Source organism: Bubalus bubalis, chromosome 13 (assembly GCF_019923935.1).
Source record: "Bubalus bubalis isolate 160015118507 breed Murrah chromosome 13, NDDB_SH_1, whole genome shotgun sequence".
In the NCBI taxonomy this organism is placed as follows: Eukaryota; Metazoa; Chordata; class Mammalia; order Artiodactyla; family Bovidae; genus Bubalus; species Bubalus bubalis.
The window spans coordinates 56,309,982-56,329,656 of NC_059169.1; the positions used below are offsets into that span (position 1 = coordinate 56,309,982).

General features: G+C 46.9%; 1 protein-coding gene across 4 annotated transcripts in view; it reads left to right on the forward strand.

Annotated features, from left to right (window-relative positions):
- ATP8A2 (ATPase phospholipid transporting 8A2) overlaps positions 1–17,248 on the forward strand; it is a 481,981-nt gene extending 464,733 nt beyond the window's left edge. For 3 of the 4 annotated variants that reach the window (XM_025262844.3, XM_025262845.3, XM_025262846.3), the window contains exons 36-37: positions 10,605–10,696; positions 15,571–17,248. In XM_025262844.3, the coding sequence (XP_025118629.3) occupies positions 10,605–10,696; positions 15,571–15,668 (190 nt within the window). In that variant the 3' untranslated portion in view covers positions 15,669–17,248. The remainder of the gene's footprint in view (positions 1–10,604; positions 10,697–15,570) is intronic. The other variant, XR_006544067.2, reaches the window with a different exon arrangement.
- Positions 17,249–19,675: the final 2,427 nt, after the last annotated feature.

Genomic DNA, 19,675 nt, shown 5'->3' on the forward strand with positions numbered 1-19,675 from the left:
ATCTCCTTCAGAATGGACTGGTTGGATCTCCTTGCAGTCCAAGGGACTCTCAAGAGTCTTCTCCAACACCACAGTTCAAAAGCATCAATTCTTCAGCGCTCAGCCTTCTTCACAGTCCAACTCTCACATCCATACATGACCACCGGAAAAACCATAGCCTTGACTAGATGGACCTTTGATGGCAAAGTAATGTCTCTGCTTTTGAATATGCTATCTAGGTTGGTCATAACTTTGCTTTTGAATATGCTATCTAGGTTGGTCATAACTTTCCTTCCAAGGAGTAAGCGTCTTTTAATTTCATGGCTGCAGTCACCATCTGCAGTGACCTTGGAGCCCAGAAAAATAAAGTCTGACACTGTTTCCACTGTTTCCCCATCTATTTCCCATGAAGTGGTGGGACCAGATGCCATGATCTTCATTTTCTGAATGTTGAGCTTGAAGCCAACTTTTTCACTCTCCACTTTCACTTTCATCAAGAGGCTTTTGAGTTCCTCTTCACTTTCTGCCATAAGGGTGGTGTCATCTGCATATCTGAGGTTATTGAGATTTCTCCCGGCAATCTTGATTCCAGCTTGTGTTTCTTCCAGTCCAGCGTTTCTCATGATGTACTCTGCATATAAGTTAAATAAGCAGGGTGACAATATACAGCCTTAACGTACTCCTTTTCCTATTTGGAACCAGTCTGTTGTCCCGTGTCCAGTTCTAACTGTTGCTTCCTGACCTGCATACAAATTTCTCAAGAGGCAGATCAGGTGGTCTGGTATTCCCATCTTTTTCAGAATTTTCCACAGTTTATTGTGATCCAAACAGTCAAAGGCTTTGGCATAGTCAATAAAGCAGAAATAGATGTTTTTCTGGAACTCTCTTGCTTTTTCCATGATCCAGAGGATGTTGGCAATTTGATCTCTGGTTCCTCTGCCTTTTCTAAAACCAGCTTGAACATCAGGAAGTTCACGGTTCATATATTGCTGAAGCCTGGCTTGGAGAATTTTGAGCATTACTTTACGAGCGTGTGAGATGAGTGCAATTGTGCAGTAGTTTGAGCAGTCTTTGGCATTGCCTTTCTTTGGGATTGGAATGAAAACGGACCTTTTCCAGTCCTGTGGCCACTGCTGAGTTTTCCAAATGTGCTGGCATATTGAAAGCAGCACTTTCACAGCATCATCTTTCAGTATTTGGAATAGCTCAACTGGAATTCCATCACCTCCACTAGCTTTGTTCGTAGTGATGCTTTCTAAGGCCCACTTGACTTCACATTCCAGGATGTCTGGCTCTAGGTCAGTGATCACACCATCGTGATTATCTGGGTCGTGAAGATCTTTTTTGTACAGTTCTTCTATATATTCTTGCCATCTCTTCTTAATATCGTCTGCTTCTGTTAGGTCCATACCATTTCTGTCCTTTATCGAGCTCATCTTTGAATGAAATGTTCCTTTGGTATCTCTGATTTTCTTGAATACACCAGTAACGTGCTAATGTTCTAATCTCTCCACATCCTCTCCAAGACTTGTCATTATCTGTTCTTGTTTTTCTAATAGCTGTCCTAGGAGATGCTGGGTGCTATTTCTTTGTGGTTCTGATTTTCATTTCCCTAATGACTAGTGATGTTGAGTATCTTCTCATGCACTCATCGACCATGGTGTTTCTTCTTCGGATAATGTATCCAAATCCTTTGCCCGTTTTTGGCTTGGTTTGTCTGTCTTTTTGCTGTGGGGTTGGGACATTCTGGGTACTAGGCCCTTACCAGATACTCGATTTGTAAATACTTTCATTCTGTGGTTGTGCTTTCACTTTCTTAAAAAGATTTCAATTTGAGTAGACTTGACTTACAATGTTGTATCAGTTTCATGTGAACAGCAATGTGATTCAGTTATATATATATATATTTATATACATACTTTATATGTGTATTATTACAGAACACTGAGTGCTTTGTGCTATACAATGAGTCCTTGTTAGTTATCTATTTGATATATAATAGCGTGTACATGTTAATGCAAGTCTCCTAATTTATCACTTTCCCCCAAGTTTCCCCTTTGTTAGTCTTAAGTATAATTTTGAGATCTGTGAGGCTGCTTTGTAACAAAGCTCATTTGTATCATTTTTATTAGTTTCCCCTTCTAAGTGATATGATATTTGTCTTTGTCTAACTTACCTCAGTTGACGTGCTCATCTCCATGTCTGTCCATTTTGCTGCTAATGGCATTGTTTTGGACTTTATTTTTTGGAGGGCTCCAAAATCACTGCAGATGGTGATTGCAGCCATGAAATTAAAAGACGCTTACTCCTTGGAAGGAAAGTTATGACCAACCTAGATAGCATATTCAAAAGCAGAGACATTACTTTGCCAACAAAGGTCCGTCTAGTCAAGGCTATGGGTTTTCCAGTGGTCATGTATGGATGTGAGAGTTGGACTGTGAAGAAAGCTGAGCACCGAAGAATTGATGCTTTTGAACTGTGGTGTTGGAGAAGACTCTTGAGAGTCCCTTGGACTGCAAGGAGATCCAACCAGTCCATTCTGAAGGAGATCAGCCCTGGGATTTCTTTGGAAGGACTGATGCTAAAGCTGAAACTCCAATACTTTGGCCACCTCATGTGAAGAGTTGACTCATTGGAAAAGACTCTGATGCTGAGAGAGACTGGGGGCAGGAGAAGGGGATGACAGAGGATGAGATGGCTGGATGGCATCACCTACTTGATGGACATGAGTTTGAGTGAACTCCGGGAGTTGATGATGGACAGGGAGGCCTGGCGTGCTGCAATTCATGGGGTCACAAAGAGTCGAACACAACTGAGCGACTGAACTGAACTAAACTGCCATTATCATTACCTCCACCATAATTTGGCCTCAGGTCAAACAACAGGGAGGGAATAGAGCTCCACCCATCAACAGAAAATTGGATTAAAGATGGCCCCACCCATCAGAACAAGACCCAGTTTTCCCCCTCAGTCAGTCTCTCCCTTTAGGAAGCTTCCATAAGTCTCTTATCCTTCTCCATCACAGAGCAGACAGACTGAAAACCACAATCACAGAAAACTAACCAATCTGATCACATGGACACAGCCTTGTCTAACTCAATGAAACCATGAGCTATGCTGTGTAGGGCCACCCAAGATGGATGGGTCATGGTGGAGAGGTCTGACAAAACGTGGTCTACTGCCGAGGGAAATGATAAACCACTTCAGTATTCTTGCCTTGAGAACCCCATGGACAGTATGAAAAGGCAATAAGTTATGACACTGAAAGATGAACTCCCCAGGTCGGTAGGTGCCCAATATGCTTCTGGAGATCATTGGAGAAATAACTCCAGAAAGAATGAAGAGATGGAGACAAAGCAAAAACAACACCCAGTTGTGGATGTGACTGGTGATAGAAGCAAAGTCTGATGCTGCAAAGAGCAATATTGCATAGGAACCTGGAATGTTAGGTCCATGAATCAAGGCAAATTGGAAGTGATCAAATAGCAGATGGCAAGAGTGAACAATGACATTTTAGGAATCAGCAAACTAAAATGGACTGGAATGGGTGAATTTAACTCAGATGACCATTATATCTACTACTGTGGGCAAGAACCCCTTAGAAGAAATGGAGTAGCCATCATAGTCAACAAGAGTCTGAAATGCAGTACTTGGATGCAATCTCAAAAACGACAGAATGATCTCTGTTAGTTTCCAAGGCAAACCATTCAGTATCACAGTAATCCAAGTCTATGCCCCGACCAGTAATGCTAAAGAAGCTGAAGTTGAACGGTTCTATGAAGACCTACAAGACCTTCTAGAATTAACACTCAAAAAAGATGTCCTTTTCATTATAGGGGACTGGAATGCAAAAGTAGGAAGTCAAGAAATACCTGGAGTAACAGGCATATTTGGCCTTGGAGTACAGAATGAAGCAGGGCAAAGGCTAATAGAGTTTTGACTAGAGAATGCTCTTGTCATAGCAAACACCCTCTTCCAACAACAGAAGAGAAGACTCTACACGTGGACATCACCAGTGGTCAATACTGAAATCAGATTGGCTATATTCTTTGCAGCCAAAGATGGAGAAGCTCTATATAGTCAGCAAAAACAAGATCAGGAGCTGACTGTGGCTCAGATCATGAACTCATTGCCAAATTCAGACTGAAATTGAAGAAAGTAGGGAAAACCACTAGACCATTCAGGTATGACTTAAATCAAATCCCTTACAATTATACAGTGGATGAGACAAATAGGTTCAAGGAATTAGATCTGATAGAGCACCTGAAGAACTATGGACAGAGGTTCATGACATTGTATAGAAGGTAGCGATCAAGACCATCCCAAGAGAAAGAAATGCAAAAAGGCAAAATCGTTGTCTGAGGAGGCCTTAAAAATAGCTGAGAAAAGAAGAGAAGTGAAAGGCAAAGGAGAAAAGGAAAGATACCCACTTGAATGCAGAGTTCCAAAGAATAGCAAGGAGAGATAAGAAAGCCTTCCTCAGTGATCAATGCAAAGAAATAGAGGAAAACAACAGAATGGGAAAGACTAGAGATCTCTTCAAGAAAATTAGAGATACCAAGGGAACATTTCATGCAAAAATGGGCACAATAAAGGAGAGAAATGGTATGGACCTAACAGAAGCAGAGGATATTAAGAAGAGATGGCACGAATACACAGAAGAACTGTACAAAAAAGATCTTCATGATCCAGATAATCACGATGGTGATGATCACTCACCTAGAGCCAGACATCCTGGAATGTGAAGTCAAGTGGGTCTTAGGAAGCATCACTAAGAACAAAGCTAGTAGAGGTGATCGAATTCCAGTTGAGCATTTTCAAATCCTAAAAGATGATACTGTGAAAATGCTGCAGTCAATGTGCCAGCAAATTTGGAAAACTCAGCAGTGGCCGCAGGACTGGAAAAGTTCAGTTTTCATTCCAATCCCAAAGAAAGGCAATGCCAAAGAATGCTCAAACTACCCCACAATTGCACTCATCTCACATACTAGCAAAGTAATGCTCAAAATTCTCCAAGCCAGGGTTCAACAGTACGTGAATTGTGAACTTCCAGATGTTCAAGCTGGATTTAGAAAAGGCAGAGGAACTAGAGATCAAATTGCCAGCATCCGTTGTATCATCAAAAAAGCGAGAGAGTTCCAGAAAAAGATCTAATTCTACTTTATTGACTATGCCAAAGCCTTTGATTGTGTGAATCACAACAAACTGTGGAAAATTCTGAAAGAGATGGGAATACCAGACCACCTGACCTGCCTCCTGAGAAATCTGTATGCAGGTCAAGAAGCAACAGTTAGAACTGGACATGGAACAACAGACTGGGTCCAAATCAGGAAAGGAGCACATCAAGGCTGTATATTGTCACCCTGCCTATTTAACTTATATGCAGACTTCATCATGAGAAATGCCAGGCTGGATAAAGCATAAGCTGGAATCAAGATTGCCAAGAGAAATATCAATAACCTCAGATACACAGATGACACCACCTTTATTGCAGAAATCAAAGAAGAACTAAAGAGCCTCTTGATGAAAGTGAAAGAGGAGAGTGAAAAACTTGGCTTAAAGCTCAACATTCAGAAAACTAAGATCATGACATCCGGTCCCATCACTTCATGGCAAATAGATGGGGAAACAATGGAAACAGTGACAGAGTTAATTTTGGGGGGGCTCCAAAATCACTGCAGATGGTGACTGCAGCCATGAAATTAAAAGACACTTGATCCTTGGAAGAAAAGTTATGACCAACCTAGACAGCATATTAAAAACGAGAGTCATTACTTTGCCAACAAAGGTCCTTCTAGTCAAAGCTATCGTTTTTCCAGTAGTCATGTATGGGTGTGAGAGTTGGACTATAAAGAAAGCTGAGTGCCTAAGAACTGATGCTTTTAAACTGTGGTGTTGGAGAAGACTCTTGAGAGTCCCTTGGACTGCAAGGAGATCCAACCAGCCATCGTAAAGGAAATCAATCCTGAATATTCATTGGAAGGACTGATGCTGAAGCTCCAATACTTTGGCCACCTGATGTGAAGAACTGACTCATTGGAAAAGACCTTGATTCTGGGAAAGATTGAAGGCAGGAGGAGAAGGGGACAAGAAAGGATGAGATGATTGGATGGCATCACTGACTCAATGGACTTGAGTTTGAGTAAACTCCCGGAGTTGGTGATGGACAGTGAGGTCTGGTGTGCACAGTCCATGGGGTCACAAAGAGTCGGACACAACTGAGCAACTGAATTACTGATTCCAGTATATATGTATGTACCACCTCTTCTTTATCCGTCCTCTGTCTATGGACACTTAGGTTGCTTCCATGTCCTGCTTATTATAAATATTGCTACAGTGAACACTAGAGTGCATATATCATTTTGAATTATGTTTTTCTTTGGATATATGCCTAGCAGTGGAATTTGAGGATCACATGGTCATTCTATATTTAGTTTTGTGAGGAACCCCCATAGTGGTCTCTTTAATGCTTGTACCCATGTATATTGTACCAATTTATATTCCCACTGACAGGGCAGAAGGGTTCCCTTTTCTCTACACAGTCTCCAACATTTATTGTTTGTACATTTTTTGATGATAGCCATTCTGACCATTGCAAAGTGAAATCTCCTTGTGGTTTTGATTTGCATTTCCCTGATAACGATGTTGACCATCTTTTCATATCTTTCAGCCATCTGTCTGAAGAAATGTCTAGTTTTTAGACATATAGAAGACCTATTCTTTTATTGGATTGTTCACATTCTTAATAATGTCTTTTGATTCAGAAAAGCTTTTAATTTTGATGAAATCCAGTTTATCTATTTTTGTTGTTGTTGCCTATGCTTTGGATATCATAGGTAAGAAACTGCCATATCTAAGGTCATAAATATTTATATAGTTCTATATAGATATATTGGAGAAGGCAATGGCACCCCACTCCAGTACTTTTGCCTGGAAAATCCTATGGACGGAGAAGCCTGATAGGCTGTAGTCCATGGGGTCACTAAGAGTTGGACACAACTGAGCTACTTCACTTTCACTTTTCACTTTCATGCATTGGAGACGGAAATGGCAACCCACTCCAGTGTTCTTGCCTGGAGAATCCCAGGGATGGGGGAGCCTGGTGGGCTGCCGTCTATGGGGTTGCACAGAGTCGGACATGACTGGAGCGACTTAGCAGCAGCATATAGATGTATAAAAATCTTTTTATTTTTATCCATATAAAGATTTATATAGTTTTAGCTCTTACAGTGACAGGGAGGCCTGGTGTGCTGCAGTCCATGGGGTCGCAAAGAGTCAGACATGACCAGGTGACTGAACAACAACCACAGCTCTTACATTTAGGTCTTTGACCCATTTTGAGATACTTTTTGCATGTGATTGCAGGTAAGAGCTCAACCTCAGTTACTCCAGACCCATTTGCTGAAGAGACTTTTTTCTCCTCATGAATGGTCTTGGTACCTTGGCCAAAAGTCAGCCAACCATAGATGTACAAGTTTACTACTAGGCTCTTAACTACACTACACTGATTTATATGTCTATAAATTTCAGGACTTCCTGGTAGTTCAGTTGGTAAAAAATCTGCCTGCAATGCAGGAGACCACAGTTCAATTCCTGGGTCAGGAAGATCCACTGGAGAAGGGATAGGCTACCCACTCCAGTATTCTTAGACTTCCCTTGTGGTTCAGCTGGTAAAGAATCCACCTGCAATGTGGAATGGAATCCACCTGGGTTCATTCCCTGGGTTTGGAAGATTCCCTGGAGAAGGGAATGGCTACCCACTCCAGTGTTCTAGCCTGGAGAATTCCATGGACTGTATAATCCATGGGGTCGCAAAGAGTCGGACACGACTGAGGGACTCACTTTCACTTATGGTTTTATAGTAAATCTTGAAATGAGGAAGTATGAGTCCAATAATTCTGTTGTTCTGCTTTCAAGATCATTTTGACTACTTGGGGTCCCTTGTAATTCCATATGAATCTTAGGATAAGTTTTTCCATTTCTATTAAAACAAAAATGTTGTTGGAATCTTACCTAACTGCTTTGGTTAGAACGTCCAGTAAATTTGTTGAATAGAAGTGGTAAAACCACACAGCTTTGTCTTGTTCCTGATCATAAGAGAGATGTGTTTCACCACAGAGTATGATGTCAATTGTGGGTTTTTCATAAATGCTCTGTTGAGGAATTTCCCTTCTTGTCTTAGTTTGCTGAGTATTTTTATTATGAAAGGGCATTGGACTTTGTCAAATGATTTTTCTGTGTTAATTTAGGTGATCCTTGATACTGTTCTTTCATTCTGTCAGTGTGGTGTATTATATTGACTGATTTTTGTATGTTGTACCCCCTTTGCATTCGGGGATAAATCCCATTTGGTGAGGTTGTTGGTGGTAGTTTAGTCACTGAATTGTGTCCAACTCTTGAGACCCTGCCAGGCTCCTCTGTCCATGGAATTTCCCAGGCAAGAATACTGGAGTGGGTTGCCATGTCCTTCTCCAGGGGATCTTCTTGACCCAGGGATTGAACCTGGGTCTCCTGCATTGCAGGCAGATTATTTACTGACTGAGCCACAAGGAAAGCCCTTGGTAAGGTTATATAATCCTTTAATTATACTGCTGAATTTGGTTTGTAATATTTTGTCAAGAGTTCTCTTTTTTAGACCTAAATTATTCTTTCCTGAGTAATCTGTACTCCTTTTTTTTATTCTTATTAAGCAGAATTAACCAAAGTAAATATTTGATTGTGTTTTCTTCATCTTTCTTCCTAAGTCTTCGTGAGTAGGTGACTTTCAAACCATATATAGATAGCAGAATGCTGGAAGTGGTATATATTATTCTTATACCCCTTTCTGTCTTGAGCTTTTCCAACACTTGTAGGACTTGGTACAAGAGTGTAAGTGGAGACTGTGTCTGAGTGTGTGTGTGAAAGTAAGTCAAGCTGACGAATAACCAAGCACCTTGATCAGCACACCTGCATGAGACGGCAGTGCCTGGTGATGCCCGGAGAATCTGAGAGCTGTGGATGGTGCATCTGCTCAGCCCTGTGGCTCAGGGTGGTGATTCAGAGGGCCCAGGGCAGTTCATTTCCCTGGAAGGAAAGACGAGAGGGCAGGGAGAAGCAGTGTGAGCGGGGAGAGAAGCGCGTGTTCTCATCGGCTGTCTTCCCGAGGTGGGCAGGCTGAGGCTCGTCCTTCCAACCAAGATGATCAGACACTGCAGTCTTGGTGCACAGTGAACTTCAGCTCGTAGGTCTATGGAGAGGAGCTGGGCCCTGCTCTCCCCGCACAGGCCCTTGGGGGAGCATGAAGTGGGCCCTGGGCTCAGGCCTGGACCACAGGCAACCTCGGCTTCTCCTACAACTTCCATCGTGGAAAGTGGGGCAGAGCAAATTGAGGGTCGGGGAGGGGGCTGTGTGCGTTGCCCTAGAAAGTACCACTCAGCAGATGGCTTAAACAACAGCAGTGTTTTCTTATGGTTCTGGAGGTCGGAAGTCCCAGAGCAAGGTGTCTACAGGGCTGGTTCCTCCAGAGGTGGCCTCCTCTGCTTGTAGGTGAAGGCAGTCTCCTCTCCGTGGCCTCACTGGGTCATCCCTCTGCGTGTGTGTGTCTTAATCGCCACTCCTCATAAGGACCCCGTCAGATTGGATTAGGGTCGCCCCAACGACTCCATGTGAACTTAACACTAGTTGCTCAGTCGAGTCCAACTCTTTGCAACCCCGTGGACTGTTGGCCGCCAGGCCCTTCTGTCCATGGGATTCCCCAGGCAAGAATACTAGAGTGGGTAGCTAGTCTCTTCTCCTGGAGCTCTTCCCAACCCAGGGAGGGAACCCAGATCTCCTGTATTACAGATGGTTTCTCTACCGTCTAAGCCACCAGGGAACCCATTTGAACTTAATCAGCTCTTTAAAAGCCCCCTGTCCTAATCCAGCCCCATCCTGGCATCCTGAAGGGTTGGGGCTCCCACAGATGCAGTCCGGAGGGGCCCAGTCCAGCTGTCACAGACGGTGTGGGCAGCTCTGTACACCGTGGCCTCTTGGGGAAAGCCCGGTGACATCTCCCCAACAGGAGGAAGTCAGGGCACTGTACCACCCCAAGTACCCCCTCCCTTGGTCTGTAGGCATAAAGCCCAGTCGTCCTCGGTGGGGGACCTCTGTCTCCCAATAGCAGTGGCGGCCTTGGAGAGGATCATGTCTGGAGAGGCAGGAAGAACTCCTATTCCTTGTATTTTCAAAGAAAATACACCTTGATGTTCACCATGGTTCTAAAGAAGCATCAGGTTCTGCAGAAAGAAACCATTTCCTGCTGGGTCCCCAGGGTACCTGGGGAGGCTCCAGGCCTGGTGGGGATGGAGGGTTTTCATTCACCAGAACCACAGCTCTGGGCCCCTCAGGTGTGAGGCGGGTGGGGCTCCAAGGCATCCTGCACAGGGTGAGCTGGACACAGGGTGGCTTTCAGAGGACCCAGTTCAAGGGGTAGAACAGCAGCAGGTAGCATCTGTATGAACAGACGGGCAGCTGGTGAGATGGGGTGTTCTTCTGGATGGGGCAGCTTCTTCCTGGTCTGTTTCATCTTACGACCTGAAGTTGCCCTCCAAGCACCTCCAGGAGGTATCCTTGGGGCTGGAGACTAACCATGTGCACTGTGCCCCCAGGATGAACGAGCGAGACCGGCTGCTAAAGAGGCTGAGCAGGAAGACGCCGCCCACCCTCTTCCGGGGCAGTTCCCTCCAGCAGTCCATGCCACGTGAGTAGCCCCCTGGGACAGGGGGGATGGGAGGAGACCATGGCCAGGCTGGAGCCCCACATGGGGAAGTGGAATTGGTGTACCTGGCCCTAGGCAGGGACAGCCAGACAGCAGGTAATTCCCCAGGACCCAGTCAAGCGTCTGAATGACATGGTCCATAAACTTAAAACTCAGATGTGGTTAAGATCCTTGCGTCAGCCTCCCAGTCAGATTCTTTCTAAGATGGAAGTGATGTTGCCTTTGCCTGGTTCCCCCCAAGGATGACCCCATGCTCTTGGCAAACTAAGCAATGACAATCACTAGGCCCTGCCTCCCCTGGCTGTGCAAGTGGAGGCTCGGCCTGGTTTCTGCCAAGTGCGGTCCACGGGGATGTGCCAGAGGCCAGGGGAGTGGGATACATGAGAGTCAGGGGGAATGGAGCTCAGGGAGGTGTTGGGCTTACCTGCCTCAGGACACCTGGCTGAGCCTCAGGTCAGCGTAATAACTGATCCAGCACCGCCCGGGGCTCCAGAGCCCAGCCAGGGCCTCTGATCCTCGAGAGGGTGAGTCTGGAGGAGGCAGGGTGGTGGGCTCCCAGGTTCAGGGTTGCACCTTGGAGCCGGGCTGCCTGCAGTCCTATCCCATCTCTGCCCCTCTGTGATCTCAGGTGAGTTAACACCTCTGTTTCTACACCTATAAACCAGAGAAGACATGAGAACATAACTAGGTTACTGGGATGATTCTCTGAGGTTGTACATACAGAGTGCCTGGAACAGAGCCTAACAGTAAGGAGTCTGATAAATGCTTGGTATTACTTTTCTGCCAATAATTGAGTAAGTTTGAGCCACTTACATATTCCTTTGAATGTCTGTTTTCTCACCTGAGGAGAAAAAATGGAATGATGTCCCTCTTACACAGTCTGTGAGGCCACATGAGGGTCGGTGCACAGCCCACGAGGAACTGGAGCGCTGGCTCCATAAACACGGGGCTTGTGCTGTGGAGCCTCCGACCAGAGAAAGAACAGACAGGAGAGCAAAGACCATACGAGGACCCATGCAAGAAGGGTCTGGCAACAACCGGAAAGGCTCTTAAAACAACTAAAAATTGTTTTCCGAACTCTCCATATTTTGAAGGACACACACACAAAAAAAATTCTAATGAGCAAGTACAAAACATAGTAAGCAAGCTGCTAAAATCACACCATGTCTTAAAGACAGTCAGCAACTAGTAGTAAGACCCAGATGGACAGCAGGGTGTTCTTGTCACCCACCCCCAGAGAAGGCATCGGGAGCAGCCTCTGGCCTCAGTGTTCCCAGGAAACCAGGAGCCCAGGTCACGGAGCACTTGCTCCCAGGGACCGCACATACACGGTGTCCACAGCCTGAGCTCAGTGTCCCCTGGCTGGGCTGATCTTACCGTCCCCCTGGTCTTCCCACATTCTACTGCTCTGAGGACTCTTCCACACAGGAAACAGCTACTTTCCCTAAGATGTTATCAGAGCTCAGAGTCGAAGGAATGCTACTTAAGGGACGTTTTATTCCAAAATAATGAAAAAAATGACCCAATTTTATGGACTTCCCCAAATGTTCTACCAGAAGAAGACAAAACAGCTAAGCAGTGCGTCTGCCCTCCCACCTACCCGAACACCGTCCTCGGGTCCCGGCCGCGGCTGAGCGTCAGGGAAGTGGATGTGCCAGCCGTCAAGTGTGTTCTCCAGGCCCCCAGCATTCCTTCCTGGCTCTCAGGACTTCCTGGAGATGAATGATGGTGGGAAATGCTAAGAGCCAGGGCTCCCCCATTCCCCGTTTGAATGCAAATGGCAGTTACCTGTTCATCTGGCAGGAGCTGTAAGTGATGGGGAATCTTTGTCAGGCTGGGCAGGCGGAGGCTGGTTGGGCGATTACTGTCCCAGTGGTTCTGGTCTAACCCCTCCAAGGCCTGGTTTCCAAGAGGAAAATGTTTATCTGAATCACAGAGCACCCTTGTCCCCAGGACCACCATCCTTTCTTTCTTGCAAGTCCACTTAGCCTCAGCTGAGGCTGAGAACCTCCTGGTGGATGCCCCCCGGGGAGCCGATGGAGAGGCCTCCAGGAGAATAGCTTTGCTGTTGGACCAGAAGCTTCCCTGGAAACCCTCCCACCCCCAAGGGGCCGAGCTACCCCACCTGACAGCCCTTTGCCTGTGAGTCGAACAGGAGCCCAGGAGGGCACTGCAGCTGATTTCCCCAGGCACAGGCGGGTCTGAACAGAAAACAAGAAATAAAAGACAAAGCTGTGGCCCTTCCCTGGGAACAGGGAGTAGACCACTCCAGACTCTAAGGTCCTCTTCCCTACAGGACATTCCCAGGCAATGTTTACTTGTATGTCTCAACGAGTCACTTCACTCCAGCCCATCCACCCCCAAAGAAGACACATTAAAATACAGTTAGCAATTGTTTCGTCTGGGCTGATTGTCAAGTCAGGCTCCTTGGTCCCTGGCCTGGAGTGGAGGCCTCCGCTGGGGATGCCAAGGGTAGAAGCAGTTCTGCCTGCAGGAGAGGGCTCTGTGGTCTGGGCACTGCCAGCCGAGGGCCCGTCCTGGCGCCCACACGGAAGACTCTAGGTGAAGGCCTCATCCAGTACAGGCCATTTATTTTACAGAAAGTTAAACCCAGGAGACCGAAACCTTAAAGGGCACCAGTTCTGTGGCCAAGCAAGGACTGGCCAGCCCTTCTCACCTGGGGCCTCGGCCCTGGGCTCCAGATCCCCTGTAAAGGTGGGGCGGGGGAACAGCCAGCTTAGGATGGAGAGCCCTGCAGCTGCCTGCTTCCCCAGGTGTGGGAGGAGCACTTACATACTAAGTGATGTGGTTCAGGCAGAGAAAGACAAATATCATAGGATGTCACTTACATGCAGAATCTAAAAAGGCTACAAGAAAGAACTTGTTTACAAAACAGAAACAGAATCACAGAAAACGAACTCATGGCATGGGGGTGGGGGGGAGGGATAGGACAGGAGCCTGGGACTGACATGTACACACGACTGTGTATACAACAGACAAACAAGAGACCTTACTGTATAGCACAGGGGACTCTGCTCAATACTCCCTAATAACCTAAATGGGAAAATAGCTTAAAGAATAGATACACATGTATATTAAAAAGCAGAGACATTACTTTGCCAACAAAGGTCCATCTAGTCAAGGCTATGGTTTTTCCAGTAGTCATGTATGGATGTGAGAGTTGGACTATAAAGAAAGCTGAGAACCAAAGAATTGATGCTTTTTAACTGGGAGAAGACTCTTTAGAGCCCCTTGGACTGCAAGGAGATCCAACCAGTCCATCCTAAAGGAGATCAGTCCTGAGTGTTCATTGGAAGGACTGATGTTGAAGCTGAAACTCCAATACTTTGGCCACCTGATGCAAAGAGCTGACTCATTGGAAAAGACCCTGATGCTGGGAAAGATTGAAGGCAGGAGACGAAGGGGTTGACAGAGGATGAGATGGTTGGATGGCATCACCAACTCAATGGACATGAGTTTGAGTAAACTCCAGGAGTTGGTGATGGACAGGGAGGCCTGGCGTGCTGCAGTCCATGGGATCGCAGAGAGTCGGACACGACTGAGCAATTGAACTGAACTGAACACATGTATAACTAAGTCACTGTGCTGTCCACCCAGAACACAACGCTGTGAATCAACTATACTTCAATATAAAATAAAAATACGAACAAAAGAAATCCAGGATAATACACAGGCAAAACTCCTGATTTCTTGTTCTCCTTTAAAGGATGTGATGAGATAACAGCACCAGTAACAAGTCATAAACATGTGTGGATGGGAGGCAGGCTGTGGCCTGGGTTGTCTTTTGCTCAGAAGGTCTTATCTGGCTGTGGGGTGTTTCTGGACCTCTGACCCAGGAGGGTCGGTGAACAGAGAGGGAGTCTTGCAAATGTCCCTCCAGTGGGAAGGGCTGGTTAGGAGGGACTGTCCTGCCTCGGGCTGGGAATGCAAACTCCGTCCCAGGAACACAGGACAGAGCTGCAGGGGAATGTGGGCCCTGCCTGGGCTTGGCTCCCAGCTCTGCCACCTTGGGAAAAATGACATCACCTGTGCCTCAGTTTCCCCACCTGTGACATGGGAAGAACTCTCATCTGTCTCCTAGGGCTGTTGGGAGAAGGAAACAAGCCATGTGTGCTTAGCATAATACATACAACAGCGCCCTAGACACAGAGCATTTAATAATTGTCTGCTGTCGTCATCATTGGAACTGGGAACTCCCTGGGGATCCAGTGGTTAGGAACTCCAGGCTGTCAATGCCAAGGGCCCAGGTTCAATCTCTGGGTGAGGAACTAAAATCTCACAAGCTTTGTGGCCAAAAAAAAAAAAAAAAAAAATCAGTATTGATACTGGTTGTAAAATCTAGTCTTTATGTAGCCACTGGGCCAATCATTAAACTCCTCAACTTTATCTAGTAATCTTTTTCTTTATTTACACAAACACACATTCACTATAATTTATTGCCGGTCCGGATCCGTGCGACATCAGCCAGGCAGGCCCCAGCACCATGTGCGCTCTGCCAGCCTTTCCTGTTAGTGTGTTTACGGCTGCATGAATTGCCAACTGGCCTGTGGCTTGGGGCGCATTGGGATGTTTCCCGCACAGGACGACTTGCCTTTCCCCTTGATGGGTGGTGGGAAAGTGCAGCCATGGCCCAGTGACCCACAGATGATGCCTCACAGGCCGCGCTAAACGAGAGGCCACCCCTCTGAGCCCTGACCACTCGTGTCAGCACCCATCCCTTCACAGGGGTCACAGGTCCCTGGACCTCCATCCAAGGCTATAGAGCCGCAGTCTCTCCCCCCATATGCAGCTGCTCTGGACGCCCCTCCTCACCGGCCCCTGTGCTCCTCTTGCAGATGGGTACGCCTTCTCCCAGGAGGAGCACGGAGCCGTGACTCAGGAGGAAATCGTCCGCGCTTATGACACCACAAAGCAGAAATCCAGGAAGAAGTAGGACGCTGCCTCCCGCCGGAGCGCGGGAAGAGACTCATGGCAGCAGCCAAAACACCGCAACACGTCCTGTGGCCTTAGCCCGTTCCTTCGCTCTGTGCCCTGGCGACCCTGGACCCGGACCGCCGGGGTGCCCCACGCCCTCCCTGCTCGTCCGCCATGCTCCACCCGACTCTTGTTTGAGCGTTCAGCTGTGCACTGTGAGGTGTGAAATTAAAACCATTATGTTTCCCCAGTATTTACACATCCGTCCAGGTGGCTCTGGGAGAACAGGGACAGGCTTTCATGCTGCGTGAGGAGCCCAGCTGGTGGGTCGGATACCCGCAGGTTTGTTCTGCAGGCTGCACGGAACCTTCCCTCGAGGTGGACAACCCACTGGCTTTGATGTTCCCTGTGTTGGTATGAAGTTGGCATCATCATCTTGATTGCAATGAAGTCATAAACATAGGTATCTGGGTGGTAAACCTGAGAAGAACTTTTGGAACCTCAGTCAATGGTCTCGGCAGGGCGGACTCGCCGGGGTCCGCACAGTCTCCTGACCCCTCCTGCCCTCCTCCTAACCCTAACCCTAACCCTCCCGGCCAGGTGCCCCAACAACAGTCCCGCTGCATGGTTGGCCCTGCGCTTGGTGCATGGCAGCTGCGGGCACCCGCTCCGATCCTCACCCTCTCTCCTTCTCCCCCAGATTCAGAAACGGATGCAAGAAACCCCCCTTCTTCTCTATCTAAAGAAACAGCAATTTGCATATATTCCAAGTGTTTATCTTCCTCTTTCTGGTGGCAAGGAGGCCTGTGGGTCAGGGTGATGTGGACTTGCTGGAGCCCTGCCTGCCCTGCTCAGGCTCGCAAACCTCATTTTCTGGCCTCCAGACCCCTGGACCTTGGCACCTGCTTAAATTAGAACCCACACTCGTTCTCTTGGGAGTTCAGAGCACACTTTGGATTTTGAGTAAATTTACAGCATGTTTCCCCAGCAAAGGAACACACCAGTCGCTCCAGACTCTGGGAGGATAAATAGCCCAGTGAGGGTCCCTGAGGGTGCCGAGGAAGACAGCCACTGCAGGGGAGCAGCGGCAGAGACACTGAAGGAGGATGCTTTTCCTGCAAATCTCAGTAGAATTCTGAAATCAAGCCCGAAGCCCAGACAGTGGTCATGATCAGCCTACAGTATTCACAGGCCTGCAGTTTTAATTGAACAGAGCTCCAGACGTTTCAAGCAAGCAGCTTTTCTTACCTGGACAGATATTTCTTCCTATCCAGCCCATGTCAGATGCAAGCAGCTGTCTGAACAGGAGGGTCCCTGATTCCAACACGGGTTATGGCTGGGCGGCGGTGGGTGGGGGGGCGGCGGGTGGCCATGTCTTTGTCCAAGTTCTGAACAGGACAAATCCCAGGTGCCTTCAGGCGGGAAGGCACCACCTGGAACCAGCCTGGAGGCATGTCCCCTGCTTGCAGCTTTGTTGCCAAACCAGCTATTTGGATGGTGTAACATCAATACTTCTGGGCAGCTGTTGCTGGTTAAAAACAACACAGTTCCCCTGGGGAGGGCCGTGCTAAATTATGAAATAAAACAATGGGGCATTTTGCTTCCTCGCCTTCTTTTCAGAGCATCCGCGTCTGATTGGGCATTGAGATCATTTAGGGTATGATCTGCCTGGCTTACAGAAAATGAGAGGTGATGAGAGCCCAGAGAGGGCTCCGGGGAAAGCAGAACAGCACAGCAAACAGGCAAGGTTAGGAAAATTGCCCCTCTTCCCTCCTCAAGGTCTGAAACATTTTAAACACTAGGGCAACCAGCGAGAGGAGGGATTGAGGACCCTTGAGCAGGAATCACAAGATGCCCCACCTTCACATACAGAAAGAGGAAATCCTAAATACAGAGGAGAAATGAACCTTTGGATTGAGCTGTGCTAGGCACCCAGGATGATTTGGTTTCATCTGGGAACTAAGCCTGGTTGGAAAAGGGAATTCAAACTCAATTCTTTCGTCAAACACTTGGCTGGCTCTTGAACTTGAAGCCTTCCAAATCAGATTTGTGAATTACAGCGTGTGCTTGTTTAGGGCTTTATGATTTTCATTTTTCACGTTGAACTATAGTTCCGAGTTTTCTGAGATTGAAGTATATTTTCCAGCTCTCTTGAGAAGTAGACTAAACAGCCTTTGCAGTCATGAAAGATGCACAGAGAAGGAAGCACTAGAGAGATGCCTTTCTATTTATTCTCTCCCACGATTAAGCTATCTTGTAGCCAAATGACTAAACTGGGTGTCCGGGAGGAGCAGCTGTCACTGTGTGAGATGCATGACATTCAGCTGGGGCGACTCGGGCTGTGTTGCTTGTTCTATCTTTAAATTGAGGTCAGAGTGTCACACACAAGCCGTCCCCTGGGAGCAGGGTGGGCCGACTAAGCCACATGCTGTCAGCTCCTTGGAGATGCCACCTGGGACTTGTCACTCTGCCACACGGAACATGACACAGGCTGGCAGGTCGGCACTACAGGGCCTGACATTCGATTGGGCTAAAATGGCAGATCCCCCTCGGGCCCAGCGCTGGGCTAGTCTGGTACCCAGACTGCTGATGCTCATTTGATCCTTTGCTCAGTGCCGGCTGCTTCTGCAGACAGAAGAGAGCAGCCTCCCCAGCTCTCAGCTCTGCACCGGCGAGCACGGGTGGATGCCTGCACACTGAGAGGAGAAGATGAGACAGCAGAGGAAATCAGCCATTTCTGCTGAGCTGTTGGGATTAGCCTGTGATCACCAGTCTGGGGGCTTGGTCATAATTTTTGGGTGTCACTGATGGCTCTAGCCTGTCTCTAGGCAGAATATTCCAGACTTCCTGACCAGTGTTGTAGTCTCCCATCTCCCAAAACACACACACACACACACACACACACACACACACACACAAACCCTGTGCTTTGGAGAAATAAGATGCTATGCCTTTAACATTTGGAGTGAGACCCTAACACGCAAGCCTGGGCTTTGGTGGACCACAGCTGAGAGCTCTGCTGGTCTTTGCTTTCCCCTGATAGGGCTTTAGATCTTGCTGTAGGAAGCTGGCAATGAAAATCTATAATCACTTGTCCAGAAACCATGAATCATGAAAAAGTGAGTATAAGTAACTAATATCTGAAAATGCATATGGACATAATATTATCAACTATACAGTTGAATTTTCTTTAAAGAAAGCTCTAGTCTATCATCTTATTGTTATAACAATAACCCTTTATCTTTTTGAGCCATAAAGAAGAGAATTTTCTATCATAGTCCCACTCCTAGAGATTTACATCCTGGACCACAGGTTGAATAGAATGTTTTCAAAGCTCTGCTCTAAGATAAGGTGGTCTTTAGTTTTGAACATGTGAAAGAACTACACATGTTTCAGCCAGGGTTTGAATTACTGCCCAGGGTCACTGTCCCCAAGTAATTCAAGGATGATTTAGGCTCAGCATTTGAAATGTAGCCTTTATCTCCTGAGAGCCATAAAGAATTTTAACAGAGAAACTGGTTAAGCAGAGCCTGGAATAATGTGGCAAAGAAGAGAGTTTATCAGGTCAAGTTAAAGGATGCCACCCCCCATCATATTCATTAAACAATTTCTTCATGCAGATGCTTAAATTAGAAAATATATGAGTGATGGAGACAGTGAAAATAAAGCGTCCCTTCCAAAAAAATAGAGCAATACAGCAGAGGCTTTATGGCTTTAAGTCTGTTCTTGGTCTCTATAAGTCTTGGAAAATTATTTTGCCTCATATTAGCCATCTTTCCATCTTGAAGAACTAAGAGGACAGATAGAAGATTTTCCAATGGGTCTTAGAGATCAGGACCTGAGATCCCATGTGATGATAAATTACCAAGTGTTCCCAGAAGGAAGAGACCCATGATACTCGACGTGTTGGACTCTTCACTGGGTTTTCTTGCATCCTCCAGTGCCCAGCAGCACATGCCTCCACTCTCTTTTACAAGAGCTTCATTTAATGCCAGACCTCCAGCTCCGGCTGTTTAAAGGGCTTCT